General features: G+C 48.9%; 9 protein-coding genes across 9 annotated transcripts; 6 read left to right on the top strand and 3 right to left on the bottom strand.

Moving 5' to 3' along the window:
• Window positions 1–542: 542 nt before the first annotated feature.
• LTR64_002637 (uncharacterized protein) lies at window positions 543–4,316 on the top strand (the record flags this gene model as incomplete). Its single annotated transcript, XM_064897006.1, has 1 exon — window positions 543–4,316. One exon carries the CDS (start codon window positions 543–545, stop codon window positions 4,314–4,316), a length of 3,774 nt encoding a protein of 1,257 aa, XP_064755956.1.
• A 577-nt stretch (window positions 4,317–4,893) lies between these two features.
• Window positions 4,894–6,237, bottom strand: LTR64_002636 (uncharacterized protein; the record flags this gene model as incomplete). Its single annotated transcript, XM_064897005.1, has 1 exon — window positions 4,894–6,237. The coding sequence occupies one exon, from the start codon at window positions 6,235–6,237 to the stop codon at window positions 4,894–4,896; it is 1,344 nt and encodes a 447-aa protein (XP_064755955.1).
• A 2,412-nt stretch (window positions 6,238–8,649) lies between these two features.
• Window positions 8,650–10,344, top strand: rio1 (Serine/threonine-protein kinase rio1; the record flags this gene model as incomplete). The annotated part of the gene is made up of 1 exon (XM_064897004.1): window positions 8,650–10,344. One exon carries the CDS (start codon window positions 8,650–8,652, stop codon window positions 10,342–10,344), a length of 1,695 nt encoding a protein of 564 aa, XP_064755954.1.
• A 356-nt stretch (window positions 10,345–10,700) lies between these two features.
• On the bottom strand, window positions 10,701–12,400 carry ATG17 (autophagy protein 17; the record flags this gene model as incomplete). Its single annotated transcript, XM_064897003.1, has 2 exons — window positions 10,701–12,210; window positions 12,378–12,400. The coding sequence occupies 2 exons, from the start codon at window positions 12,398–12,400 to the stop codon at window positions 10,701–10,703; spliced, it is 1,533 nt and encodes a 510-aa protein (XP_064755953.1).
• Window positions 12,401–13,264: 864 nt separating this feature from the next.
• On the top strand, window positions 13,265–15,370 carry LTR64_002633 (uncharacterized protein; the record flags this gene model as incomplete). Its single annotated transcript, XM_064897002.1, has 1 exon — window positions 13,265–15,370. One exon carries the CDS (start codon window positions 13,265–13,267, stop codon window positions 15,368–15,370), a length of 2,106 nt encoding a protein of 701 aa, XP_064755952.1.
• Window positions 15,371–15,660: 290 nt separating this feature from the next.
• Window positions 15,661–19,425, top strand: SMC3 (Structural maintenance of chromosomes protein 3; the record flags this gene model as incomplete). The annotated part of the gene is made up of 3 exons (XM_064897001.1): window positions 15,661–15,698; window positions 15,753–19,018; window positions 19,076–19,425. The coding sequence occupies 3 exons, from the start codon at window positions 15,661–15,663 to the stop codon at window positions 19,423–19,425; spliced, it is 3,654 nt and encodes a 1,217-aa protein (XP_064755951.1).
• An 801-nt stretch (window positions 19,426–20,226) lies between these two features.
• TIM23 (Mitochondrial import inner membrane translocase subunit tim23) lies at window positions 20,227–20,966 on the bottom strand (the record flags this gene model as incomplete). Its single annotated transcript, XM_064897000.1, has 2 exons — window positions 20,227–20,253; window positions 20,307–20,966. 2 exons carry the CDS (start codon window positions 20,964–20,966, stop codon window positions 20,227–20,229), a joined length of 687 nt encoding a protein of 228 aa, XP_064755950.1.
• A 379-nt stretch (window positions 20,967–21,345) lies between these two features.
• On the top strand, window positions 21,346–26,000 carry LTR64_002630 (uncharacterized protein; the record flags this gene model as incomplete). The annotated part of the gene is made up of 2 exons (XM_064896999.1): window positions 21,346–22,309; window positions 22,363–26,000. 2 exons carry the CDS (start codon window positions 21,346–21,348, stop codon window positions 25,998–26,000), a joined length of 4,602 nt encoding a protein of 1,533 aa, XP_064755949.1.
• A 794-nt stretch (window positions 26,001–26,794) lies between these two features.
• LTR64_002629 (uncharacterized protein) lies at window positions 26,795–27,601 on the top strand (the record flags this gene model as incomplete). Its single annotated transcript, XM_064896998.1, has 1 exon — window positions 26,795–27,601. The coding sequence occupies one exon, from the start codon at window positions 26,795–26,797 to the stop codon at window positions 27,599–27,601; it is 807 nt and encodes a 268-aa protein (XP_064755948.1).
• Window positions 27,602–27,951: the final 350 nt, after the last annotated feature.

Below are 27,951 nucleotides of genomic sequence, written 5' to 3'. Positions count from 1 at the left end.
AGAGCTTAGAAGATCTTACAACTTTCAGCTTACCACGACGTTACCTGCGCATCAGTGTTTCGCTTGGCGCAGGCACTGCGAAGACGTAGATTCGTAAGAGCTGTTCATATCCTCCACTAGTTACAGAAGCCAATAAGCGAAATCTTTCTGACATGGCTCTAGTTGTCATGCTCAATTTACGCCAGCGCCGCTACAAGCCTAGATAAGCGCCGACCCGTCCACCATTGGACGACAATCACTGTGTTATACCACCAAGCAAGAGTCCTCTGTTTGACTATTCTACTCGCGCGCGTCAAATGAGAAAGGTTATGCTATGCTTGACAATATTAGCATGGCGCCGACGTCCGGCGTGAGCTGCGGCAGAGCAGTTCATAGCACATCAAATTAGATCTCAACCTGGGTCGTCTTGTGAGCAGCCTCCATGGCGGAATTATCGATCAGCTGCCGATTGAGCTTCCGAGCACAACAAAATCATGGGCCCTCCAGCTTCTTTCTGCTACGAAATTCAGCACTCCTTCCAGCACGTCCAGAATTAGTCAATCATGCTCAAAGCCTTCCAAAGATTGTGGTCTGACAATTTGAGCTACACTGACAACGAGCACTGGCAAGGCCCGGGCCGTGCAAGACACACATCATCAAAGAAATTGCTGTTAGGCATAGAGGGAACGCTCGCGGCCTCATCGCTTCTTCTAGTCCTAGCTTGGTATCTTTCAAAAGCACATTCTGGGTTCGAGATTGCAATAATCAGTCAGTATGTTCTAACATATGCTCCTACAGCTTTCATGCTGGTGGTAATCGCGGCTTGGAGGCAAGTGGATCTTGCCTGTAAAATTGGAGCACCTTGGATTGCCCTGGAACACGGACGAAGCCCTGCAGACAAGTCAGTCCTGCTCGATTATATTTCGACCTTTCAATTACTCGGGTTCTATCAGTCTCTCAAAAATGGTCATCTAGCGGTGACACTTGGCATAGTCGGCTTCCTGCTGCTCAAACTCGCGACAATCGCATCTACTGGCCTGCTTGTTCTCAGACCACGTGCGAGCAGCTATGTACAAGACGTCGTCATTTACGACACATTCGATGGCACACTCTACAATGCTTCCGATTTCACTCCCTTACAGGATCAGATGCCAGTATATACCGCATATGGATTGGCAATGGGTCAGCTTGAACCCCCTTTTGGTACCTCATCGAGTGCAGCTTACACGACCTTCAGCTGTCCAGCAAGCAACACTTCCGATGCGGTGTTTGAAGTTGAAGTGGATGCCTTTCTTCCAGCCTTCACCTGTCAGCACGCTGATATCACCATCGAGATGGTGGTTACGAACACCACCGATATCAACCCGAAGCACCAAATCCGTCTGCCATACACTGAGTGCGATAGCGAAATTGGACCGATCTATGCTCTGAATCCTACTCAATATGTCTGCCCATCCCGCCAGCTTAGTGGCACTATATATCCGTTCCAGTGCCAGGTCAATGCAAGAACAGAAACTCACTATCTGTTGACAATGACTGATATTCGTTACCAACAAACTCTTAATGGCACAGGAAATAGAGATTTAGGTGATCCTATCGTCGCTCTCGACTCTTCCACTACGGTGGCTCGAGCTACGAGCATCATGTGTCAGATGTCATATACAACTGCGAGACTGAATGTTTCTGGCAGCGTCGATGCGTATCCTAGCAGCATAAAACCTGCTGGCATACCCGTTCCTGTTACCAGTGGCCTGGATGTTCTCACCGCCGATAATTTGACTCACATGGTCAATATGGCAGCATCATCGGCCAGCGGGATTTTCGGTAGCAAGGTTAATGATTACAGACTTGAGTATCCGGATGCAATACTGAAGCTGCTAGCCTTGCGAACGTCTAACAACACTTACGAAGGCTTGCTAGATCAGAATACGTTCATCGAGGCAACACAGGAAGTCTACAAACAGCTTGCTATACAGGTTGTCAGCAGGCGTCTTCGACGAGGCAAACCGTCAAGCTCCCCAAGCTACGTCTTCGAATCTATGGAAACTTTGCAAATAACCGAGACCTCAGCTTGGATCATGGCTGGAGCTTTCGTGGCTACCTGTTTAGCTGGTCTGGTTCTCCTTCGGCTTCGGGCAACCACTGTTCCAAACGTCCAGTCGCTAATCAGACCTTGCCAAATTGTGCGTGCAAGCAGCGATCTGGCAGACGTGTTGCAGTTGACACAAGGACAGAACGAAGCCGATGTGAAAAGGATCTTGAACGAATATGAATTCTCAACGCAATACAACCCAATTCAAGACTCCTTGTCTGTCACAACTTCAAACAAGCAATCGTCTTCCCCTCCCAGTGTCGCGCGGTCCGGTGCCTCGCACTGGTGGAAGCAAATAACAATCTCTTATTGGTTCTTTACTCTGACCTTTGTTTATCCGACCCTCGTGATGGCATTGCTCGAAGGACTGCAACACATTTCAGAGACGAATGACGGCATCGCAGCTATTTCAACGTCGACTGGATTCGTGCAGACCGCGATCACCAACTTTGTTCCAGCCTTGGTTATGATCCTGCTGGCTACCATGTTCAACTGCCTTGAATTCAATGTAGTCCTGCTGTATCCATATCACAAGCTAACCACGGGCGTCTTTGCATCACAGCTACAGCATCAACCTCCGCTGCACCGACTAGCAATTGTTTCATTGTGGCAAGCTTTTCGCAAGCTCGACTTTGCTCCTTTGGGCTCTTCAGTAGCTGCCTTTATAGGTGCTACCCTAACCATAGCAGTTTCAGGCCTCTATACCATCGAATCAATCGCTCGACCTCGGTCGCTCGACGTGTCAGGATTGGATTCTATCACCCCAATCTGGAACAACAGCGTGGTCGATGACGGTGGGGCTGCGATCCTTCTCAGTCTTACCGAGAATCTCAACCTGCCTTATCCTCAAGGTACCTATGAGGAACTCTACTTCCCAAGGCCTTGGTCACCAGCTTTGCAGAATTCTCATAGTAGAGGTTCCGTCGAAAATCAGGTAGTGGAATTGGAGCTGCCTGCATATCGAGGAAATTTGGTGTGTGAAACTGCCGCAATTGGAGAGTTTAACATTAGTGTAGAAAAAAATCGTATTCAACAGAGCGCGACAATAACCAGCATCTTTCCCCTGCCCCCGAATTGTCTTCGTGGAGGGTACGAAGGCAATAGCTCGAACCTTAGTTTCTCTCACACGTTTCCATTCGAACGCAATGCGACAGAGGCGTATGTCGCGAAACTCCTCGACATCCACGTAGGTCCTTTCGACAGAATTCGCGGCACCAGTGTTGGCGAACTCTCTGGCAACGGCAATCCAGACAATCCGCCTGGTTGTCCATCTATTGCCCTGATCTATGGCTATCTTAGCCCAGCTGATCTGTCTCAAACCAACCCCACTGGGGAAACGTTAGCAGTTCAGGTGTGCTATCAAGAACTCCATCAAGTTACGATAAATGCCACTCTCGAAGGCGTATCAATGAAATTACCAGACAGGAATCCTAAGATTATCGTGAACGAGACGTCTGCACAAACCCTGAAAGTGCCGCTTGGCGAGACTGATAGAGAAGAAACGTCAGGTGACCAGATAGCCTTCCAGTTTCGCATCCAGTCACACATAGATGACTCTCTCTCTTTCTTCAACGACCCTGACAACATCTTTAGTAGAGGCTCAAACGCCTTTAGTACAGTTGATCGATTTTTCCAAGGCATCATCTATGGCCGCTCCAACGTTCCACTTGAGCGATTGCAACTGCGAACACAGTCAGATTTTGATATCGTGCAAAGGGGCATACAAGGTATGTACCGAAAATACATGGCTCAAGCGATGTCTCGCAGGATGAGCACTAGTGTGAACAATCGCGAAGCGTCCGAAACAGGACAGAACCAGGCTCTGAAATTTACTGGCTGGTTCAAGAGTGGCGACGGGGTTTCACAGCGTCGCTTGGTGCAACATAACACTCCAAAACTCATCTTACAATGCCAGATTGCGGTTATGATTATTGGTGGGTTAGTAGCAGTGTCGACAATGCAACTGATGAACCTGCTACCCGCTCACGGTAATCCTTGCACGATTTGGGGCCAACTAGGCTTATGGTCGAAGAGTAGCTGGTGCTCCGAAGCAAGTGCTAGAGCAGAAATACAGTCGTTGGCACCAAAGTTTAATGTAAAGCTACCAGCACAGAGTACAGTGTTTGAGGTCGATGCTGAACAAGCATCTGGCGATCAATTGTTTAGGCTCGGTTGGTGGACAAGAAAGAAAGCTGATTCGACACTGGAACGTTGGTACGGAATAGACGTGGTCCCACGAACATAGATTGATACAATATCTGGTAAGCCATACGATGAACCAAAGGATTTGGAGCAATCAGGAAGTGCGCTACCTGCTGTGAACTTGTATCATTGTGTCTTCTTGTACATATCTGAGAACATGAATGACGAGAAGTTACATGGTGTAGCTCATCGAGATATTGATAAAACTTCTGATGGATGGCTACAATAAAACTTTATCAAAGGCACGTACTCTTTGCATCGTCGTAATACACCCACATATCATGAGCGCATAAAAGACATCGATTAACATCCCAAGAACGACTAGAATGGACCTGATTGTTCAGGGAGAAGATCATAAATGGTGGAAGCCACGTCTCAACAGAGAGGATTTTTTACAGGTTATGGGTCCTGTTCTTCTCTTCTATAAATTTGTGTTTTGCTCTCGTCTCATCGATCGTTGGTCGTGATCTCTATACTGAAGCATGGACGTTGACAGCCGTAGATGTATGTCTGCATATATGACACTTCCTCTCGCTAAAAGTCTAAACACCATCATCACAAAGATCGCCAAAAGAAGTACGCAACAAAGTGAAAATGCTATGGATGCAGTAACAAAATCCTTACATACCAGCATATGCTGCTCCGACAGAGTTCAAGCTGGTGCCTGAAAGTAGGGTGTTGCTAGAGGCCATGAATCCAGCGTAACGTTCGACAGCTGGGGTTGACTCAAGGAAAGCAACAGCTTCTTTCATGAAGCTGGCCTGATCAGCGGCGCTTCCAGCTGGTGCAAACTCAGTCAGCCAGACTTTGTTGACGCCGTTTGCTTGTGCAGCAGCGATGACATCGGCGACGTGCTTCTTGAAGTAGTCAATTGAGTCAGCAGTGGCATACCAGTGGAAGGCGACGAAGTCAACTGGGCACTGTCCGGCACATTCCTTGAACCACTGGTTGAGCCAGTCAATACCCATCAACGGGCTTGTGCCAGCGCCATTGGTGACAGCTGGAGAGCCGATCCTGACCTTGCCAACTAGCGACTTCATGCCTGCAATGTGCTGCTTCGCGGCATTTGCAGGATCAATGTTGGCCTGTTCACCGAGGTCTGGCTCGTTGAAACTCAGCACATGTGTAGCGCTGCCGACCTTGGATGCAAAGCTTGAAACATCGTTCAGACCCCACATCATGGGCACAAATTCTACGCCGTTGAGGTTACCCGACTCTGATGCTCCCCAGTTGTAAGACCAGGAGATGGAACTGCCGAAAGCAGCAAGCAGCTTAGCATCGTTGAAGGACATGCCTCGCTTGCCACCAGATGAACCACTTGATGGAGCAACTGCTGAGGCTGAAGCAGCGGCAGAAGTTGTAGCGGACTTGGAAGCAGAGACTGAAGCAGAGACACTGGCGGAGCCGGCTGGAACAGAAGCACTTGGTACAGTGGCGAAGGTTGTTGATGGTTTGGCTGGCGCTGATGAGGCAGGAGCTGAGACACCAGCAGCAGATGTGCTCTGACCCCAGTTACCACCGTTGTTGCTCCGAGATCCTTGGCCACCGTAGAACTGTCCTGCACTGACTGAGCTTACTGTCAAGGAAACAGCCTTGGTCTCGGCATCTGGAGTAGCAGTGACAGTGATGAGGTTAGTAGAGGTCGACGTCACAACGCTTACAGTGCTGCAGGACAATGTGCTTGAGGCGTCAATGTCGGAAACGACATTACCGAACGTTGTTGGTACACTGCTACCCGACTCCATTGGTAGCGTGAAAACACCAGTCCCTGTTGGACCAAAGAAACCATCGGTGTCATTGCCAACTGGAAAAGGGCTACCAGTGCCTGTTGGTCGAACACTTCGAGTCCGTGAACCAGTACCGTGAAATTTACGGTGCTGATACTCGGGCATTCGCTTGTGGAAGGGAGAAGCGATGACAGCGGAAGCTGACAAAGCAAAGATAGCAAGTGTCTTGGTTTGCATGTTGTGTGATGTTGTGGTTGGGTTGGATGTTGATGATAATGTAGATAGTCTTAGTGTTGTTTCGAGGCCTAGCTTCGTCGTATGGAGGTTATTCTACCAGAGAAGGAATGTCGTAAAAACGGGAGTCACGTCAAGTGAGTGTAAGCTCAAGGACTAGCCTGAGATGTTGTTTGGAAGGAATGGAGGTGTGCGGTGTGTTGCACAGAACGTGTGAAAAGAACGACGATGAGGTGTTAATTGCAGCAAGAAGCGAAGGAATGGACGAAGGAGCAAGAGGCATAAGTAGAACTCACCTCCCTCGATTGTACGAGCACAGGAGAGGCAGCGTGGGCATGTTTCACAGTGTTTCTCGTCCTTCATAGTGGAGGACACGAACTCCCTAGTATACCGGCACTGAAGTGTCACTGGATGGTCATTTCAAAGATCATGCTCTCACTGTGTGCAGGACATGCGTGCAAGGTGTCGTAAGAATAGCTCCTGAGGCGTTCGAATGACCGACATACCGAACGTAGATGCTTGTCAGGGACAACAGCAATCGATCCACACTGTGGCCAGAGGCGCTGGATGAAACAACCAAGCGAGCCCAGAGTTCAACTTCCCATACCGAATTGGAGCTGTCGAGAAAACTCGGAAGGCGGGAACTTGGCAAAATTGGCGACCTCATGGTCTGGTTGATACCGAAAAGGGGCAGAGGCCTTGCGATTCGGAATCACGGCTGGAATATGCAAGGTCGATCTCCATAAAACTAAGACAGACTGGTGTATGAGTTTGGTGCTTGATTTTCAAGTGCTGGCCAATCAAACCTCAATGTCAGCCTGAAACAGAATCGTCAAGGTTCGGATCCGGCGCCAACGCCAGATACACAAACTGCTTTTCGTCCACATCATCGTCCTAAGATCCAGCTTTTCTTTCTACGGAAGATGAGAAACCTCATCTAACATGAACTCAGGCGTCAATTCGTCACAGGTGCGGTATGAGACTGTGGTTAACAAATGAGCAGGTCGTGGTCGCAAAACTACGATGTGAAAGAGGTGACGCTGCCATTAACATATCCAAGAAGCCAAGGCTCTTGACTATAGACTTGGCTTGAAACTCCAAGAGAATCGTACAGCATTAATCGCTGACGAGCAAACGTCCGTTTCTACATATTTGCTCATCCAGCAGTGGGCCGGTATCAAGTATACCAGGGTCTGTACAGTCTGGCGAACAGATCCATCCACAAACAGCAGCCACGTTATCGCCACTATATCTCCCGGTCAACGGTGGTTAATCCGTTGAATAGCCCATCGGGTAATGCCAGTTGGTTCAAGGCCAAGCTGTGGTGCCGCCATCGTGGTCCTGTTCAAAAAGAGTGCTTGAGGACGCTTTCAGCAAGCACATGATACAGTTTCGAAGTGCAACCAGTCGTCAAGACGACACGTTGAATGTCTGCATCGGTCGTGTCGACAACGATTGAGTGGTTCAGACGTACCTAATTTCCACACGCGGCCACCAAAATGTTTTAGATAAAGCAGATGCATCATAGTGACCAGTAATACCCGCGATATTGTGGTCGCATTGTAAAGTGTGATCAGTTGCTGCAAACGTATATGCCAGAATTTGCATTTATCGTCCCACAGTGCTAGATACAGACTCGTACAAGGCTGACGCCTCATCGTCATCGGCCGCGTACACTCTCTTTTCGTACCGTATAGTACTGCCTCATCACGTTGGCCGTCAATAGTCCACCTTGCGCCTTTTGGCCCTGTCTCATCCCCATCCGTGAGATAGTCGGAGAGCCCAGCTGTTCTTCACTTCAAGTTTTGAGCTCGATCGCATTCCCTCCAGTTTTGGCTTTGGTTAGAGTCGGCGTTTCTGTTGCTGACAGACTGAGTTACAAAACATTAGACACTGGCAACGGCCGCACATATCAGCCAGTAGATCATGAAAGTAATGCGAGCAAGGCAAAGTTTCAGCCAATTGTGGTCTTAGCCCATTCATCTTCGTCGCTGCGTGAGTGAAGTAGTGGAAGTAGTGACTCGGGAACAGCTGACACCTCTACAACTCAGCGAGGAAGTCTGAAGATCCAGGAAAGCAATGACAAACTTTTGTATGCGCGACAGCGATATCTGCCCAGCTACGCACACTGTCAATACTGACATTCAGGATGAGCTCGCAACCCAAAGCTTTAATTCCTCAGACTTCGATGTTTGTCATGTTTGCAGCCTTGCCTGATCAAGCACAACCACGAACTGACTCCATTATCAAAATTTTGACTTTCTGAGGCGAGAAACAATTCAGCAGGCAATGGCTCACGCTGCGTAACCTGATGTTTGGAACGCCTTCGCGTGATAGTCAATTCATTGTACAATCCAAGACTGCTTATTTCCCACGATACTAACTCCCAAGGTTGTTCACGAAGTACACTTAGATATGGCAAGTGATACCACAAACGTGGCTGAAGGTCTAGCACCGAGTCATACGTATATTGCAAATCGTGGCTATGTTCAGAACAATTCACATATTCAAGACAATGCTATTCAAGGCCAAGACCATTATGAAGCTCGGCAACTGGAAGAGAATGCCTCCGAGGATTACGACGACATTTTCGACGAAGATGAATCAGACGATGAAGTGGACCCAGACCTTGACAGTCTCGCCGCCTCAAATCCATCTGATCTTACAAAGTCATACAACAGACAACGGAAGCTCAATGCAGCCATATCAGATCCAAATGTTCCGCCTTCATACTACCCGAAAGCCAACCCTCAAGCCAGGGCTGCCGGTGGCTCTGTTGACGACCAAGTTGCATCACTCACCCGTCACGCTAACAAACTGAAACTGGAGGACAAGTATATGGGAACCACTCATAGTAGAGGTGCTGACAAGTCAGAACGCGCAACTGCCGAGCAAGTGCTTGATCCGAGAACTCGGATGCTATTACTTCAGATGATCAACCGCAATATCGTGTCTGAGATCAATGGGGTCATCTCGACAGGCAAAGAAGCAAACGTCTATCACGCATTATCGATCGACGAGGAATCTGGTAAAGAACGCCACCGAGCAATCAAGGTATACAAAACCAGTATCCTCGTCTTCAAGGACAGAGAAAAATATGTGGCTGGTGAACATCGATTCCGATCCGGATACAACAAGAGCTCGAACAGAGCAATGGTCAAAGTCTGGGCAGAGAAGGAGATGCGTAACCTGAAACGAATACATGCAGCAGGTATACCTAGTCCCGAACCAATGTACCTCAGACTACACGTACTGGCTATGGACTTCATCGGCGACAACAAGGGTACACCAGCTCCACGACTAAAAGACGTCGAATTTGTGGACCAAGATCCTGCCCCAAAATGGCGAAGCGTGTACCTGGATGTGCTGAGCTACATGCGCGTGATGTATCAGGTATGCAAACTGGTCCACGCCGATCTCAGCGAGTACAACATGTTATTCCACAAAGACAAACCATACATCATCGACGTCAGTCAAAGCGTAGAACACGACCACCCTCGCAGCTCAGACTTTCTAAGAATGGACATCAAGAACGTCAACGATTTCTTCCGACGAAAAGATGTAAACGTGCTACGAGACCGATCTCTATACGAATGGCTCATGAAGTCCGAAGGAAGCACAAAATTCGGAGACTTAAGAGCTGAAGCAGACAACCTAATGGCCAATAGAACAGACGAAGCAGAAGACGACGTCGACAACGAAGTATTCCGCAAACAATACATTCCCCAGACGCTCAACGACGTCTACGATGCAGAAAGAGACTCCCAACACGTCACCAAGCAGGGACGCGACGCACTAGTCTATAAAGACTTATTGGCGGACACAAAAGACAACAACGACAACACAGCACTTCCAGCACCAGAAGACCAAGACGCAGCAGACAACCAATCCGCTTCCGACAGCGAAGTCAACACAGACGCAACAGCAGACTCGGACGAGGAAGACGACGATAACCCAGGCAGACCACGAGGTAAACGCTTCCAAGACAAGGACGAGAAAAAGGCACATAAGCAGGCGGTCAAAGAGGAGAGACGAGAAAAGAGAAAGACGAAGATGCCAAAGGCTATTAAGAAGAAACTCGTCAACCAGAGTACGAGGAAGAAGCATTAGGACCATCTAGTTATAGGTGAGGTATTATCAATAAAGTGAGTTTGACCTCCTTCTTATGCACAAAGTTTTTCGCTATGGTAGAGATGAAGAGATATTGAAACTTTTACACTTGATATGAAGGATGCGGCGCGGAGTTGTGACGGTACCTGGCGACAGGAACCTCTGGCGCGGTGTCGATTCTTATGATATACGAAGAGAGCACGGACTACGTTCACAGTATTGAACACTGTTGTTTTGGCGGCTATGCTCATGGTCTAAAATAGCTAATGCAGAATCTAGGTTTGAAAACGACAATATACTTTGCCACAACTTCTATCCAATGCAACGTCAAGCCTTACGACAACGACGACTGACTGCTATCGTTCGCCTGCCTCTCCCATACCATGAGCAGCTTTTAGCCGTTTCAAGGCACTGGCCACAGTCTCCTTCGGTAGGTCGGGTATACTATCCAGACCTTCGTCGTTGGATCGGTGAAACGCAAACTGTGAGGGCAGGACGTCGAGGCCATGCCAGATATCACTTGGCAGATAGTCTCCTTGCTCGGCACGAAAGTGCTCTCGTTCGGTGAGATCATCCTGATACAACTGATCGAGCTGCGTCTGGGCCTCCTGCACGATCTTCTCCATCCTCTTGCGAACACCCTTTCGACGTGCAGCTTCGACGATCATACCGTCGTAAGCTGCCAGGAAATTCTCGTACAAGTCACAAAGCTCCTCCATGCCTACCATGCATTCGTCTATTTTGCCTTTCTCTACGGACCAGTAGGAGGAGAAATCGTCGACCTCAGCTAGATGAGCAGGTAGTTGGTCACCAATCTTTTGCAGGAATATGAAGGCCTTAAAGACATCCTTGTAGGAAGCTTCACAAGAGGCACGCCAGATCAAGATGCGGTCGAGTTGAGCGTCCATATCAGCAGCACGTTCTTGGATTTCTGCAACGACATCTTCGACTTGATCGGCGTCGTTTCGCAACACGTGCAGCATTTCTGTACGTTCATCCTCGGACATTGGTTCAGCAGGACCCTGGAACGTCTCGACATTGACACCTTCAGGTAGTTCTTCGCTTGTAAAGTTCTTGGCGACAGCAGCACCGGCGCCTTCGGTATGCTTGATGGCATTGACGCATGAGTCAAAGTGCTGAACAAGACTCTCTAAACTTTCGGCCATGTTGTGAGCATTTCTTTCGAGGAGTTTGAGCTGTTTTGGTATACCTAGAGGTTGAAGGTCAGATTTCGTAGAGGAGGATGTGGCAGTTCTATCAGTGAGCACTTCATTAACCTGTTGAAGATCTTCTTCCAGGTTACGAATGGAAGCATCTACGCTTGACCTGGCAGCGTTGACGTTGGCTTCGGCCACACGAACCATCTGCCTCAAAGTTATGACGGGCTGATCGTCTACGAAGTCGAACAAGGTGTTCTTGGGATCGACTTCTAACTCTTCGCCGTTTTCATCCAAGGGCTTGCGAGCCTTGAACCCATGGTGGATGGCAGTCTGCTTGAGTAGCTGGATGTTGTCTTGTAATCTCCTATCAGTGGTCTCGAGCTCTTTGATTGTGACATTTGCTTCCTGCTTGACAACGTAGGCGTTACCTTCTAGCTCGAACTGCACACTGCGTAGGATCTTGAGTTGTGCGTACAGTGATCGACGAAGGTATTTCGTTCTGGCCACCAGAGTAGCAGTTGACTCGATAGTCGAACGTGCTTCGTTTAAGAGGGCAGTGGCACGGTGGACATGGTGTATGCTCGACAAGGCTCTTTTGGCTGCGACCAAGTAAGAGATCAAGGTCTCGACTGGTACGTCTCTGACATTCTCATGGTTGTCTGGACTTCTGAAAGAGCCGGCTGGAGAGGCTCGTTGTGAAGAGTGCCTAGATGTGAGAGAAGCAGTCGATTGCAACATACGATCGAACACGTCAATAGATAGCTAACAGACTTCACAAAAATAGCGTGTAGACAAGCATTGGCCCTGCTGGACGTACTGTCCCTTGTACTCGAGTATTGCTGAGTCGAGTGAAGACAATAGTTGATCACTCACGTATGAGATAAGCAGGAAACCATGTGAAGCCACGCGCATGAGGCGCCCGGAACTTGCCGTCTCCAGGCTCCAAAGCCTATGCTCGGGGAACACGGCAGGAACAGTGATTTGTGATGTGTGCCCCGAAATTCAATTCTTGCGTGCTCCAACCTTTTCTGCTGCAGGAGCAAAGTCCAGAAAGCACCAAAACATGGATAAGCAAAATGCCTTCTTACGTGATTGCTTGAGAAGAACAGAGAATCCAGCCAAAGACGTTGCGCAACGATAGTCCAGAAGCACGTCATGCCTAGAATCGTCCAAGATTGCTATCCAGCCAGTCAGAGCCGCACTTAGAAATCGTTCCGTGTGTCTCGTGCTCGCCAGAACTTGTAGCCGTTGCGGCAAATCGCTTGGGCTTGCCGACGAGTCCAAAATGCGACTGCGAGCCCATTTACCGCATCGAGTATGAGTAACTTTCTCACTAAGAATCAATAATCTCTGCGTACAACCTGTTCCTGCTTTGAAATCTTTGGTACCGGCGACAGACAGCGACATTCAGCCCCTGGATTGCGAGAGCCTACGAAGCAGAAAGACTAATCGTATACCGTCGAGTCATCCTGGCTTTGTGTAACCTTTGTGCAGTCCATAGTCTGAGCACATCTTGCACCAGAAAGCTATCGGAATTTGCAAGGCAATCAGTATTCTACGCGTGAATCTGTCCTTGCAGCTCAAGAGACACTCTACGGTCAGTGCTCAGTCAGCAGCCGAGTGCAGGGCGTTGATAACGTTGCGGTGAGCGCAACAACTTATACCTGCAGTCTTTCCGTCTGGGGGCCGGTTCTGCCCTACGATGACTATCTCACCCACCTCTTGTTGAAGTCGAATAGCAATACGCCTCAAAACCGACCATGGAAACCAATGAATCATTGCCTATGCGCTGGGATGTACCGCCACGAAAGAGAATAAGGTTGGGCAGCGACGACATGAGCGCTGAAGAGGATGAGATGGCCAAGAAACATCGCAGATATCACGAACCACTGGCTGCGAAGGAAGAAAATCACAAGAATCCTTCGGCCAATAAATTGGATCCTCAGGTTGTCGGATCTTTCATGGTAAAGCACATTCCTGCACAGTACAACCCTCAAGGGCCTGTTACACAGTCCGGCACCTCTCGCCAATCAGAATCCAACACAAAGTTCTGCTACAGACATCGCCCCGATATGCTGTGTCGCAGACAAGCCGATGAGCCAACCATGGACAAGTTACAGCGAAATCTCGAGAAACTGTCCGAGAACGATAGGCAGGGCATCGTTCAGGTCTGGTCACTTTTCTCTGCTGCACCTTCGAAGCATCGCAATTTGATGTTGCAGGGCATCCTGACACAATGCTGCTTTCCTCAACTGTCCTTTCTCTCCGCCAATGTACAAAAGCTCATCAAGATCGATTTTCTCTCCGCCTTACCTCCGGAGATATCCTTCCGAATCCTCAGCTCGCTGGATACCATTTCCCTATGCAAGGCCGCGCAGGTCTCTCGAAAGTGGCGACAGCTGGCCGACGATGACGTGGTCTGGCATCGTATGTGTGAACAGCATATCGACCGAAAATGTATCAAATGTGGTTGGGGTTTACCTTTATTGGATCGCAAGCGATTACGAGCGTCTAAAAGACAGATGCAATTGCGTGCGGCTGGAAAGGGTATGAATGTTTGGTCTCCCGCCGGAACTCCGATTTTAGAGCTGGAGAAGGATCCTATATCACATATTGTCGAAACACCCAAAAGTTGTTCTCAAGAAGGGCAAGTGACTTTAGTAAAGGGCAAGGCGGCATCTATAGAATCCCCTAAACAGGACCTGACACAACTGAAACGCCCTTGGAAAGATGTTTATCGCGACAGATTCCGTGTGGGCAAGAATTGGAGGCGTGGTGTTTGTACGACGAAAGTGCTAAAAGGCCACTCGAACGGTATCATGGCGTTACAAATCCATGACAACATCCTGGCCACGGGTTCTTACGACACAACCATCAAGATTTGGGACCTTGATACCGGCAAAGAGATCAGGACCATTCAAGGCTATCCTGCCAATCCTGATGGTCATCATGGTGGTATCCGCTGTCTGCAGATGGACGACACCAAGGTGATCAGTGGAAGCATGGACACGACCATCAAAGTGTGGAACTGGCGTACGGGCGAACATGTTGCCACCTATCCCGGTCACAATGCTAGTGTCATTGGTCTGCATTTTGATTCCGACTCGAACATACTTGTGTCTGGTTCTGCAGATCACACAGCCAAGGTTTGGAACATCAAAAAGAAATCGGTGTGTACACTCCAGGGTCATTCTAATTGGGTCAACTCGGTCAAAATCGATACAGCTTCCAGAACAGTATTCACGGCTTCAGATGATTTCACGGCAAAATTGTGGGACCTCGACACAAGAAGATGCATTCGCACCTTCGAAGCACACGCTGCGATGGTTCAACAGATAGTTCTTCTGCCTCAAGAATTTGATGCTGAAGACAACACGACCGTGGTTGGAGATAATGCTTCTGATCCAGGAAGTCCAGAAAGTCGTCACACCATGGCTTCGTCTTCCTTCTCTGGTCACGAATCACCAGAGCTGGCACATCGTCTACTGCCTGCTCAGCGGCAGGCTCCCGACGCCTACTCAGACACATTTACAGACGATCGACCAGAACCACCCAAGTACATGATCACTTCGGCACTTGACAATACGATCCGGATGTGGGATGTTTCAACAGGGCGTTGTATACGCGTGTTCTTTGGTCACGTTGAAGGTGTTTGGGCTCTTGCAGCGGACACTTTACGAATCGTTTCAGGCGCCAATGATAGCTTGCTCAAGGTCTGGGATCCAAGAACTGGAAAGTGCGAAAGAACATTCACTGGACATACTGGTCCGGTTACTTGTGTAGGAGTCAGTGATTCGAGAATGGTATCTGCGGGTGAAGATAATGAAGTGCGAGTTTATTCCTTTAGTGATGCGGACTGTCTTTAGCGAAGGCGTTTTAGGCGAGGGAACGATACCCAGGATTCTCATGTGATAATAGATTGGTTATGGCGATGCACACTTCTTTATGCACACTCGTCTCTCGTTCTCCCATAACTTTTGCCTGCTGCTGTAGACTAAACGTTACGTCCTGCAGAGACGCCAAGCTTTTGTGTATGGAGACGCGGACGTGCCTGCTCAAACGCGTCGACGCGTCTTCCACTTCCATCCCACCATTGCGATCATTTTGATTGCGCCAGTGATACTACCAGGGCAATTACCCTGAGTTCATCGACAGGATGTATATCAAGCAGATGACCATACAAGGTTTCAAGAGGTACAGTCTTCTACTATCGTGTCTATCATGCACTAATGTGGCGTAACAATATAGCTACAAGAACCAAACTGTTGTTGATCCATTCTCGCCAAAGGTTAACGTGATAGTTGGTCGCAATGGCTCAGGCAAGAGCAACTTCTTCGCTGCTATCCGGTTCGTTCTCGGTGACGCCTACAGCCATGGCCTTAGTCGTGAAGAGCGACAAGGTCTTATCCACGAAGGCTCGGGCTCTTCAGTCATGTCCGCATACGTCGAGATTGTGTTTGACAATTCCAAAGACCGTTTTCGCACTGGTAATCCGGAGCTAGTGCTGCGACGCACGATTGGTCTGAAGAAGGACGAATATTCGCTCGATCGCAAAAACGCTACACGATCTGACGTGATGAACCTGCTAGAGAGCGCTGGCTTCTCTAGAGCAAACCCATACTATATCGTCCCACAAGGTCGAGTCACGAGGATCACGAATATGAAGGACTCTGAACGATTGGATTTGCTCAAGAGTGTGGCAGGTACTCATGTCTTCACCAACAAGAAGGAAGAATCACAAAAGATTATGAATGAGACGAACAACAAGCTGGGCGCAATTGACACAACCTTCGAACAGATCAACGAGCGCCTGAAGGAGCTGGAAGATGAACAAGCTGAGTTGCGCAACTTCCAGGAACAAGATGCTGAAAAGAAGGCCATTGAGTACGTTATTGAGCAACGAGATCTTGAGGAGACCAACCAAGGTCTGCAAGAGCTCGAGGACAAGCGCTCCGATCGAATCGGCAACGTCGATGCCAGACGTCAAGCTTATTCTGAGAGCGAAGACAATATCGCGCGTATTGACCAGCAACTGGAAGAGTTAAAGCAGAATCTGCAAGCTGCACGGGTCGAGAAGAGGCAGCTGGAAGAAGACCGTAAGGAGCGTGCAAGAGCTAGAGCACAAGCCGAATTGGATGTCAGAAATCTATCAGCTGGTCAGACTGCAGCCCAACGGAGTAAGCAGCATCGCGACGAAACTCTAGAGCAAGTGCGAGCTCAAATTGCTGAGATCGAGGAAGAACTCAACAACGACGTCTTGCCTGAGTTTCAGCAAGCCTCACAAAAAGCACAGGCAACCAAAACGCGTCTTGATGATGCGGAGACAAAGCAGCGAAGACTGTATGACAAGCAAGGCAGAAACGCTAGATTTCGCTCGAAACGAGAGCGTGATGACTATCTCAACGAGCAGATCAACGAGGCCAATCTGGCACTCTCGAGGTTCAAGGCCACAAGAATGCAGACTCAGGAAGGCATCAAGGACGACGAGCAGGCCATCGAAGACCTTCAGCAAACTGTCAATGACCTGCAGAATCGCATCAGTAATCAAGGAGGCGCTGCTCGAGATCTTGAGCAAGAGCTTCAAACCGCTAAGGAGAACAAGGACAAACTCATGGACGAGCGAAAGGAGCTTTGGCGAACGGATGCTAAATTCACCGACGAATTAAACACCGCACAAGAACAGCTGAGAAGGGCCGAACGAACTTTGTCACACATGATGGACGGTAACACTAGTAGAGGTTTGGAAGCTGTCCGCCGTATTAAGCAGCAGTACAACCTCACAGGTTGTTACGGAACTCTAGCCGAACTACTTGATGTTCCTGCTCACCATGTCGCTATTGAGGCTGTGGCTGGGAACTCATTGTTTCACTACGTGGTCGATACCGATGATACTGCTACCCGAGTGCTAGATCAACTCAACCGAGAACGATCAGGCAGAATCACCTTTATGCCTCTCAATCGACTCAGACCAAAGACTGCAACGTTTCCGAACGCTAGTGACATCCGACCATTGACTGATCTCATGAAGTACGATCCAATGTACGAGAAAGCTGTCCAGCAGGTCTTTGGAAAGAGTATCATCTGTCAAAATTTGACCGTTGCAGCTCAATACGCACGTACGCACGGCCTTAGTGCTGTCACACCAGATGGTGACCGATCCGACAAGAAGGGCGCCCTCAGTGGTGGATATATCGATCAAAGAAGCAGTCGGCTGAAGGCTGTGAGAGCGGTTGTCGAAGCTCGCCAAAGATTTGAGGAGGTCCAGGCCAATGGTCACGACATTAAACAGCGAATAGACAAAATTAATCAAACCGTCACCAAGGCTCATTCAGAAGTGCAGAAGCTTGAGCAGCGATTGAGACAAGAACGAGATGGTTCTGGTCCACTCAGGCAGGAGCTCCAGTCACAGCTGTCCTTACTGAACCGCAAGCGAGAAGATGTCGATGCGAAAAGAAAGCAAGAATCTCTGATTGCCAGCAGTGTCAAAGCACTTACAGATCAACAGACTGCACATCAAGCGGAGCTAAGCAGTGCCTTTAAGCAAGCACTGACTTCAGCTGAACAAAACGAGTTGAATCGACTCACAACACAACTGCAGACTCTGCGTCGAGAATACTCTGCATTGGCTGCAGACTTGGCTGAGGTTGAGTCAAGAAAGGCTGATCTCGAGGCTAAGCTCAACTCAAACCTGAGACCCCAACTTGCCATGCTTGAAGCTGATGATGCGGACACAGAAGGCACGACCTCGAGTGCGCTCGTTTCCAAACAGAGAGAATTGCAAAGACTGACCAAATCGTTCTCCGACGTGGAAAAGCAGTTGAGGAAAGTAGACCAGAGCATCGAAGAAAAGCAGAACAATGTGGCTGATTTGGAGACTCAGTTGAGTGAAGCCAAACAACGACAAGAAGAGCTGTCGAAGGCTATTGAGAAATCCCAAAGACGACTCGAAAAGGAACAACAGCTTCGACGAGACTTTCAAGAACGCAAACAAGCATCTTTAGAAGCCATCCGAGAACTAGGTCTTGTCTCGCAGGATCTGCGTGACAAGTTCAGAAATACGAACACGGACAAACTGGTGAAGCGACTGCATAGACTCCAGACTAGCCTCAAGCAATTCGAAGCAGCAGGACTGAATCGTCATGCTGTCGAGCACTACCGCAAGTCTCAAAGATCCAAGGAAGAATTGCAGACACGCAGGGCTGAACTCGAGAAAGCCAAGGATTCAATTGCACAATTGATAGATACACTCGAAACACACAAGGACGAAGCTATCGAACGCACTTTCAAACAAGTCAGTAAAGCGTTCGGCGAGATCTTCCAGAAGTTGGTACCACAAGGTAGTGGCAGATTGATCATCCGGCGAAAGCACGACAGACGAGGACAAGAGGAGGAATCCGATGATGAAGGCGAGAGAGGTAGCGTAGAAGCATACGTCGGAGTTGAGATTCAAGTGTCTTTCAACAGCAAACACGATGACCAACAGAAAATCCAGCAGTTGAGTGGAGGTCAAAAGAGTAAGTCGCAAAATGACCCACCATTCCTGCACTGCCAATACTAACATTTCGAAACAGCTCTTTGTGCCCTAGCACTCATCTTCGCCATCCAAGAAACAGATCCAGCACCCTTCTACATCTTTGACGAAATCGACGCCAACCTCGACGCACAATACAGAACCGCCGTTGCCGACCACCTGCGACATCTTTCAGAAAGAGCAGATGAAGAAAGTGACGACGAGAGTGACGGAAGTGAAGATCGTGACGATAAGCCGAGAGGAGGTCAATTCATCTGCACAACTTTCAGGCCCGAGATGTTGAGGGTGGCACAGAAGGTGTATGGTGTGACTTTTGCGAATAATGTGTCGAGTATTCGGGTTGAGAGCTTGGAGAATGCGCTTGATTTCGTGGAGAGTCAGACGCAGTGATGGAGGTACAGGAAGGGGTTGATGGATTGAGGAGCCGGGGAGGAGCGGACGAGTGAAAAGATCACCAACTACGATACTTGTTTTTCAGCTGATGAATATAACGCTGTATTATGTCATGCTCTTTGCAACGGACAAGGAATCGAAAGCTCAGTTTGGTTGGATGTAATACGACTGCCAAAGAGAAAGGTCTGAGATCTACAGAATGTGTATAGGAGGAAGTGTTTCCTGTCATTCCTCCCAAGAAAGCTCCACCAACTGTCTGAAGCATAGATTAGCTCTATTAACAGTGTCGAAACATTTTCGATCCGTTGATTACTGATACCTCTTGTTGTAGATCCAGATATGAGTAGTTCAACAAATTTCTGAGATGGACGATGATCACATTGGACTTGCACTAGGAGCTGGCAGAACACATTCGTGTCCTTGAAACTTTGAGGTAGATGCATCTCATTATTGACGTGCTGATGCATCCGCAGCACACCATCATCGTCAGAGAAAAATTCTTTAAACATGATTGTACAAATGCAGGACTCGCTTCTGCCGCCCGCCACGTGAAAACGCCATCCCTGCAAGTATTGCCTCTTTTCGCCAAAGTCTACCACCGCGCAAGGGTGGATGAGAAGTAGGAGTGAAGATGTGTTCGCTAAGCTGACAGACTGTGCCGCAGCAGCAAGTTCATTGTATCGTCGCAGGAGAAAATATACGTACAGTTCGGGCATATGTTGGAGGGATTGTTGCGGGAGAGGTTGTGCCGTATCCCTGGGTTCTGAGTGTGGGAGAGAGATGAATTGAAGTGGTGTTCTATTCGAGAACGACTTTTCGCGTTATCTGTCATCTCGAGTCAGCCATGTAACGCGACATCTTGTCAAGCCAAAACTTACCGCCCATGCACCAGCTAAGGAAGCGACTATGCTACCAGAGATCACCATAGGTCGGACTCCTCTCGTGCTCTTGAATACCATGCCACTTAGGGCGCCTGCCACAATGCTGTTTGCGGTATCGTGTTTCCCCCTATAATATCCTAATGTCGAATTTGCGCCATTGTAGACCATGGCAATGACACCAGCAGAATTACCAAGGAAAGGGCCTCTCCTTGTGATGCTGTTCAAAACGCCGTTGAGACGTAGTTTAGGTGGCGCCGATGGAGGCACTTTGTTTAAACCTTCTATTAATCCCCACGCACCTCCTGCTGTAAGTGCTGCCAAATATGTCGTTCCTGTGCCATAGCATAGATCGTCCGACCAACCTCTTGATGGTAGGAACGATTTTGCTCCCGGGAGATCTGATAGGGCTGATTCGTCTAACGAAAGGTAATCGAGAGTCTGCTGATTCAACCCTGCCAGAGGGTGTAGCTTTGAGGCATCTGGTATCGATGCGCCACCTAGAAATGATGATACATCAGGTGCTGTGATGGGCGCGTTATATGGTAGGGGCTCTGCAAATCCTGTGCTTGTTTGTGATGAGGAGGGAGATGGAGGAGGTAATGTATCGCCGGACGATTGCCGTGGTTTGTTGCCCGTCAGTTTATCCCAGAATGACATGCTGTATAAACTGTAGAAACTGACAATTGGGTGGTCGAGATTTCAATCCGTATGCGAGTGTGGTGATCGAGCACGATGAAGGCTTCGAGGATGGCGGCGCGAGCAAATCAATTCGTATCGGCGTCGACGCAAGAAAATCGCAGCCCGGAGCACACTCACTTCCGCTGTTTACCCGGAACACAAGACTCGCTTTACCTTCCGTCAACGAAGAATGCTTCCTGTCGCAAATTTATGCAAGACACTATACGAGATGTTGCTGTTTTGGCAAGCACGAGGAGGAATAGAAGATGCTTCACTGGTGCCGCCTGCGACCTGCTACTCAGCCTCACTATCTCTGTGAAAGCTATGGACGTTGAGAGGGCACATTATAATGTCAAGCATGGCCACTATCCCAGATATTTTGCCCTTGGATGAGCTCAGCAAACTCACTCGCGCGTCAAAGGCTCCTAGTCTGGAGCAATTCTCACCTGACCTTTTGCCTGAGACACAAGCGTTATGGCAGCGTCTTCTTCTGACAGTTCACAGTCTGACAGCGACCGACAAGCACATGACAGCTGCTTGCAATGCTATCTGCTTTACTGCAAGGAAGAACTCAAACAGCCTCGATGAAAAAGTGCGGGTCTTTGCGTTCTCTGGAGACACATTTCTGGACACTTTCCTTGTTGTTCGCTCAGCCTTTGCTGCTGGGAAGAACAAGCCGGCCCTGCAGGTCTTGGATACTATTGCATATCTTGCTAATTCTAACCGAGATGCAGATAGCGTTGGTAAACACGTTGCAGAAGCTGCTGCTGGTATGGTCAGGATCGTATATTCACAGCAGCCAAAGAAGTGCTTGAAAGAGGCATGTATTGTACTCTACTTCTTCCTTAGAAAGCTGTCTGATTTTATGTCTTTCCCAGATGTGCTCAGAAGCGTGTACTCGGACACCAAGCCAAACTTCCTACGCTTGTGTCGTGCCTTCAAGATTGATTGCAAGTGTATCGATGGTCAAGAATCGCCATGGCTTTCGTTTGTCATCTCCCTGCTAATGGTGGTACATGTGGCCGAATCAAAATCGGCAACGCTAAAATTGCTATCTCTCTTGTGCACACTGCCAGCAAAGACTTACGACGTTGAGTTGAACCAGATTACTCGCGAAGCCGTCGCCATATTCGGTGCCGCGAACGAGACATCTATGAATCATGTCATGAGAGATGTGATACCATCGATTGTCTCCGACAGAGATCAGTTTCATGCACTCTTGCCTCAAGCTGGAAAAGTTGCAGTTACCGAGACGTCTGCTATACAGTTAATCCTTGCCCAGCTGAACTTCGGCAAGACAAGAGCTTACTTGAAAGAAAGTGGTTAGTCTATCTGCTTGCGATGATGTTTGATTCTCATATCCTGACTGAAGCAGATGTACCACACTATGTAAACAGCATGATTTTGGCACGCCCGGAAGAGACCTCCTTGCAAGATAAGGACTCCTATGACGGCTTCCGTCTACTACTCAAAAACGTGTCTCCTGCTATACGCCAAAGTGCTTGTGAACTACTAATATCCTCGACTTCGTCTCAGGCTTCAATACAAATCGGAATGTTGCGTTGCCTACGCTATGCCCTTCCTTACTTGCACGATGATATAGACGCCTTCTATCGAGGTGAGATGTTCAGCATTTTTCGTAGATTTGTGACCAGGCTGTACCAGCATCGTCCCGTATCTCGTGACGCTGCGGAGGATGATGAAGCAGCGGCGAGTGTCGACGATATCGATGATTTCCTCAAGAGTTACACCATATTCCTGAAGAGCGAGCTTGCGGCGCACCTATCTTATGGGCGACATATTTTATCACTGGAGATACTCTGTTTCATCTCGCAGAACTTTACTACTCGGGACAGAGCACTTTCTGCATCAGTGCTCGCTGATTCAGACGCACAAGCTTGTCTATTTCGCTTACTGCTGGACCCGTATGATGATGTTCGAGCAATGGCTGCTAAAATCCTTTCTTGTGCTGCTTCAGCAGCTAACACTACACCGGAACGGGCAACATTTGACATGTCAGTCGCAAGTATTCGACCCGTGCAAGAAGTGTCGAGACTGGCAGCACGTACTAACCGTGCTGATCATGCCGATGCGCTTGGTCGAACTATTGCTCTCTTAAAATCAGATGCACAGATTAGTAGTCAACACGATACCGAAAATGTCTCGCAACACCCCCTGCTATCAGCTGCGCAAGAACTATGCAGATACCTCGACTCTATATCGGACTTCTTGGTGGTGTCCACGTATCCGTTACATGGCAACGTACTTGGAATAGCATATGCAGTTCAAAATCACAGACTAGTCTCCCGAGGCGATGCACCTCCTGCTCTTTTGGAGACTCTACTTGCTAGCTGTCGACGGATCTGGCTCTTGTCTCAAACCCATCTTTGCGTTGATTCACCTGAAGTGGAAAGCGATTCTTCGGACACTACGCTGACAAGTGGGCCAAAAGACTCGCTTGCTTACGCCTGGCGAGCACTCAGGGATGCCAACGTCCTGATGCAGTCCATCCTGGAGGGATTTGAAGTAAGCCACATGCTAATCGAGGCAGTTGGCGACATGTGTTTTGAGCAGCTGCGTCTGTTGAGGCATCGAGGAGCGTTCTCAACAGTTTCCCAGACATTTTTGACATGCTGCCAGAAAGCTCGTAGTGATGGACCAACACAACTCAGAGGGCTCACCGACCAATGGTTCGACGAGGCGTTGAAGGAACTCGAATTTCAAGCTGATAAATTGACTCGTCGATCTGCAGGCCTGCCAGCCATATTCGCTGCCTTGCTAGATCCATCAAGCAATGCTCACTTTTCCGCGTCTTTTGAAGCTCTTGTTGTCATCGCATCGCAAAGTCAACCGAGCGTTGATCCTGCAACTACTCAAAACAAGCTACGATTGCCACAAGTACACGCTCTGAACTGTATCAAAGACATCATGACAAACTCACGATTTCGAACGATGACAGAGCCCGTGGTTGTCCCTACTATCAATCTGGCTGCTCAGTGTATGAGCTCTTCGATATGGGCAATCAAAAATTGTGGACTGATGTTATTGCGAGCAAGTATCAACCGCCTTGATCCTGATACGACCCTTGGCGCCGCCGAAGCCGGCATGAAGTTACGTGGTAATTTTGCTGCTAACAAGACACCTCTTGAGATTGCTGTGGCTTTGCTGGGACAAAACACCGCTTCTGAGTCGCAAATACAGCAAATGAAGTTCCAGGGTGAAAGCGACCATAGAGGCAGCACCGAGGCCTTGTTTGCTGGTTTGGATCTCCTGAGTCGCCTTTATATCACCGATCGGGAGCAAGGTGCTGTAAAGAAACTCGTCGAACCAAGACTAGGCCACCATCTGTGGCATATCCGGGCACAAGCTGCTAGGTTACTCGCGCACATAACACTACCTGGCGAAGAACTGAGTGTGGTTAGGGACATGTTGAGCATTCCTGGTTCCGACCACAGTACAAACAGCTGCCACGGGAGGCTACTTGCTGTGCATTATCTTTTGAAGAGGTTGGTAGACCGAATTGAGCTTAGAGAACATCTCAAAAGCTTAGTGGAAATGTTGTTACAAGCCGAAGAGTTACCTCAGATTCGGAGAAGTACCACACTAAAAGCAACGTGGTTGGGTGTCTGGCATCAGCTGGTGGCAACCACTAATCTCTCTATTGACTCGACACAATATCTCTCTAATACAACAGGTACAAGATTGGAGGATAATCTTGAGGCCGCACAACCTACTGCTCTTTATGCCCGAGCTTCAGCGGTGGCTCGCTTCCAAACAAATCCTGGTAACGATCCGGACAGTTTAGATTTGGCTCTCAAGGCCTTGCAGACTAGTGATGATGATGCAGTGGTCGGCGCATTGGTTGAGTGTCAGGTCACTCAAAGCAATAGTGCTCATAAAATCCGACTCGAAGTGTTCTTGCATGCGTTGAGAGATCGACAAGCCGACGACGTTCGGGCGCTTGGCATGAGCATGATTGCATCCATTGTCACTCACAGTGACATGTCCCTAGGAGCCGCAGCAGCACGGCAACTAGTCTCCGAGATCGGGTTTGGGACACCTGTTTCGCGAGACCTGATGCTTAGCCAGTTGAAGCTCTATACCTCGATATGTGCCTTTGGCTGGAAGCATCGGCAAACGCACGAATACGAAGACACATTGACGGCAATCGAAGACCTTGCGAACGCTTTCTGTCTCCATCTCAGAGCAGCAGCCAATGAAGAGCATGACGACTCAACCAGGCATGGAGCGCTGCAAGCTCTTCTTCAATGGCGCTATCTCCCGGGCGTGGATGAGATGACAGACCAGATTCTGGGCCGGACAGGCAGATTCGAGATCCTGTCGATTCTGTATGACTTTCTCAACGACGACGACGAAATGATCAGAAGTACGGCCTCAACCCTTGCTGCAAAATTCTACCGCACTGCATCCTCTGACCTTGGCGTTCTTAAAGTTCTCAGTGCAGCAGCCTCTCGCGACAGACTTCGTCAACACATGAAAGAGGAGTTCTTGAGAAACGAGATGTTGAGCATGGAGTGTCTGCGGCGTCTGATCGGCCTCGAAATGACAGTAACTCGACCTAGACTAGCTGTTGCTCTGCGGTGTCGACTCAGCGACCGATCTGTGCAGGACGATCTACAGGATATCAGTGAAGCTGCAACCGATCTCTTTGCTGAGGAGAAGCAGAACTTGTACCTGGATGAGGTTGCTGAGATCAAGGCTTGGGCTGAGACTTTGTGTTGTGCAAAAGTTGGCCTGCCGGTATATGTGCAGGAGGCCGCGAGGACTTGGATTTCCGCCGGCGTACAGAGTTTGGACGACCTCTTCTCGAGAGAGGGTGGCATAGTAGATATGGGCCACAATACGGATCTTGAGATGTTGCTGAGCAGATTGGTGGTCATTGGAAGGCTTGTGGGAGGACGCGAGGAGGAAATCGACACATTAAAAAGAAAATGTTGTCACTTAGACTTATCTAACACAGTGCTGTCAGCCTTCACTTGGTCGCTGCAGTAACGAAGACGAATAGGTGTAACCACAACATCTCTCGTGAAAAATTTCCTACCAGTCGAGGTCGCCGGTTCCAATCCTGGTTATCGTACTGTATCTCAACGAATGACAAACGATATACTGGCCAAGTCCTTGAATCTATTAGCAGCCTTATCTCTGATCATACGAGCACCCGCCTGTAAGCCATTATTGCGCTGATTCTCAGTTCTTCTCCTGATTAATGCTGACAGACACTTCCTCGAAACCCTTCCGTCCCTTAGGACAAGATGCCGAAGTACAACGTCACACTATTTCTCTGCTTCTTCTTTGTTACGCCAGTTGTGATCTATGTTGCATGGAGGATGTGGGTCAATTGTATACTTCAAGAAGACCTGCGGAGGATCGAGGAGGGACTGAGGCGGCAGGAAACAGGACAGGCGCCTGCAGCTGCGGCGCCATCAGCTCCAGCACCAGCCCCGACGTGAACGAAGAGATGATGTGAAGGTCGATAGAGCCTGTGTGCCAGTGAAGGTGGATCAGGCATAGTGTCTGTGAAAAGACTAGACGATAATAGAGGGAGAGGAGTTCTGAGCCTGCTTAAATATTTTGTTGCGTCTTTTGATGATCGTGCAGGAGGAAGGATGATATATTGTTCTGAGAATGGCTGTATCGCTTTGAGACTCTGATGGAGGATGTGTAGGGCAGACACATGTGGAAATTTTGCCTTCAGGTCGACCTCAGCGACACCTTCACGTCCACTGCTTGCTCAACTCCAACACTTCGCCAATCTTTTGTTCTTTGGGAACTTTTTCTCAACCAATATGGCGTCCTCTGTGATACTGTCGACCAGCGTCTTTATCTCAACTTCACTATTAACGGCATTCAGCACAATCTACCAAACTTCCAAACCTGTAGTGGTCACCACTTTGACATCGGTCGCAAGTCAGCTCAGTACCTTTGTTCAGTCAACCACAATCACAAAGTCCGATATCGTCATGGCATCAACACTATCCATTCCAACCACCGTTACCTATACTCTGTCGCAAGTACTGACAAGCTACGCTCCAGCAAGCACGCCGACAATCGCTGCTGCACCGTTAACAGTAACCGCGACTATCACTTCGACTCTCTTCCAACCACCCGAAACACTTACCTATTGGCTACCTCCACCTCCACCTCCTCCAACGACAACGACGGTCTCCGCAAACCCAACAGAGTACCTGGGAGGAATAATATACGCACCTCTTCTCCCAGTCACAGTCACCGAACTCATCTTCTTCCTCGAGAACGCGGCTGGCAACGTCTACTCCACCATCACCACAACCATTGCACCGTCTACTCTCCCAACGTCGCCGATCATCATCGTGCCAGGCAAAGAAGAGCCTAAGCACGGCTGGGACTCGTGGAATGACTCGCAGAAAGGTGGTCTCATAGCTGGTGTCGTGCTTGCGTTTCTGCTTTTGCTAGGTCTCCTTGGCCTGCTGTGGCTCTGTCTCAGGAGAAGGAACAATGTCTGGGTTGCAAGCGATTGGACAGGTACACCGGTCGTACAACAGTCTGGGAATGCAGTGATGGTCCCGCAGACTTACTGGGGACCTGGACCGGCAGGATGGGGTCTGAGGAACTGAGTGAAATGCACTTCAAATGGAGATTGCTAGAGAGCTCGTGACGATTAGGGAAGGCCAGCTACGCGAAGAGGAGTGAGTCAGGTTTTGGTATTAGGATTACTCTGAGGCATTTGAGACTTCATTTTGTTCATACTTGGAGCTAGAAGGAGCGTATATGAACGCGGTAGTTTGATCTGACTAGAAGCAACAGAGTGCCCACTGTGAAGATCATCAATTGAAGCTCGCTGTCGTCAAACATGCCTGGGGCTGAGCAAGCAAAATAAATAGGTTGCCTGGATGCCTGGAACTGCTTTTGGCTGACGTACTCTTATGGTGGATGCTCTTGCCTCGAACGGCTCTCCATGTTTTAA

The sequence above is a fragment of the Lithohypha guttulata genome (assembly GCF_036872675.1).
Source record: "Lithohypha guttulata strain CCFEE 5908 chromosome Unknown scaffold_2, whole genome shotgun sequence".
Taxonomy (NCBI): domain Eukaryota; kingdom Fungi; phylum Ascomycota; class Eurotiomycetes; order Chaetothyriales; family Trichomeriaceae; genus Lithohypha; species Lithohypha guttulata.
The sequence above is the reverse complement of the archived record's forward strand: the minus strand, read 5'-3'. Positions and strand labels throughout refer to the sequence as shown.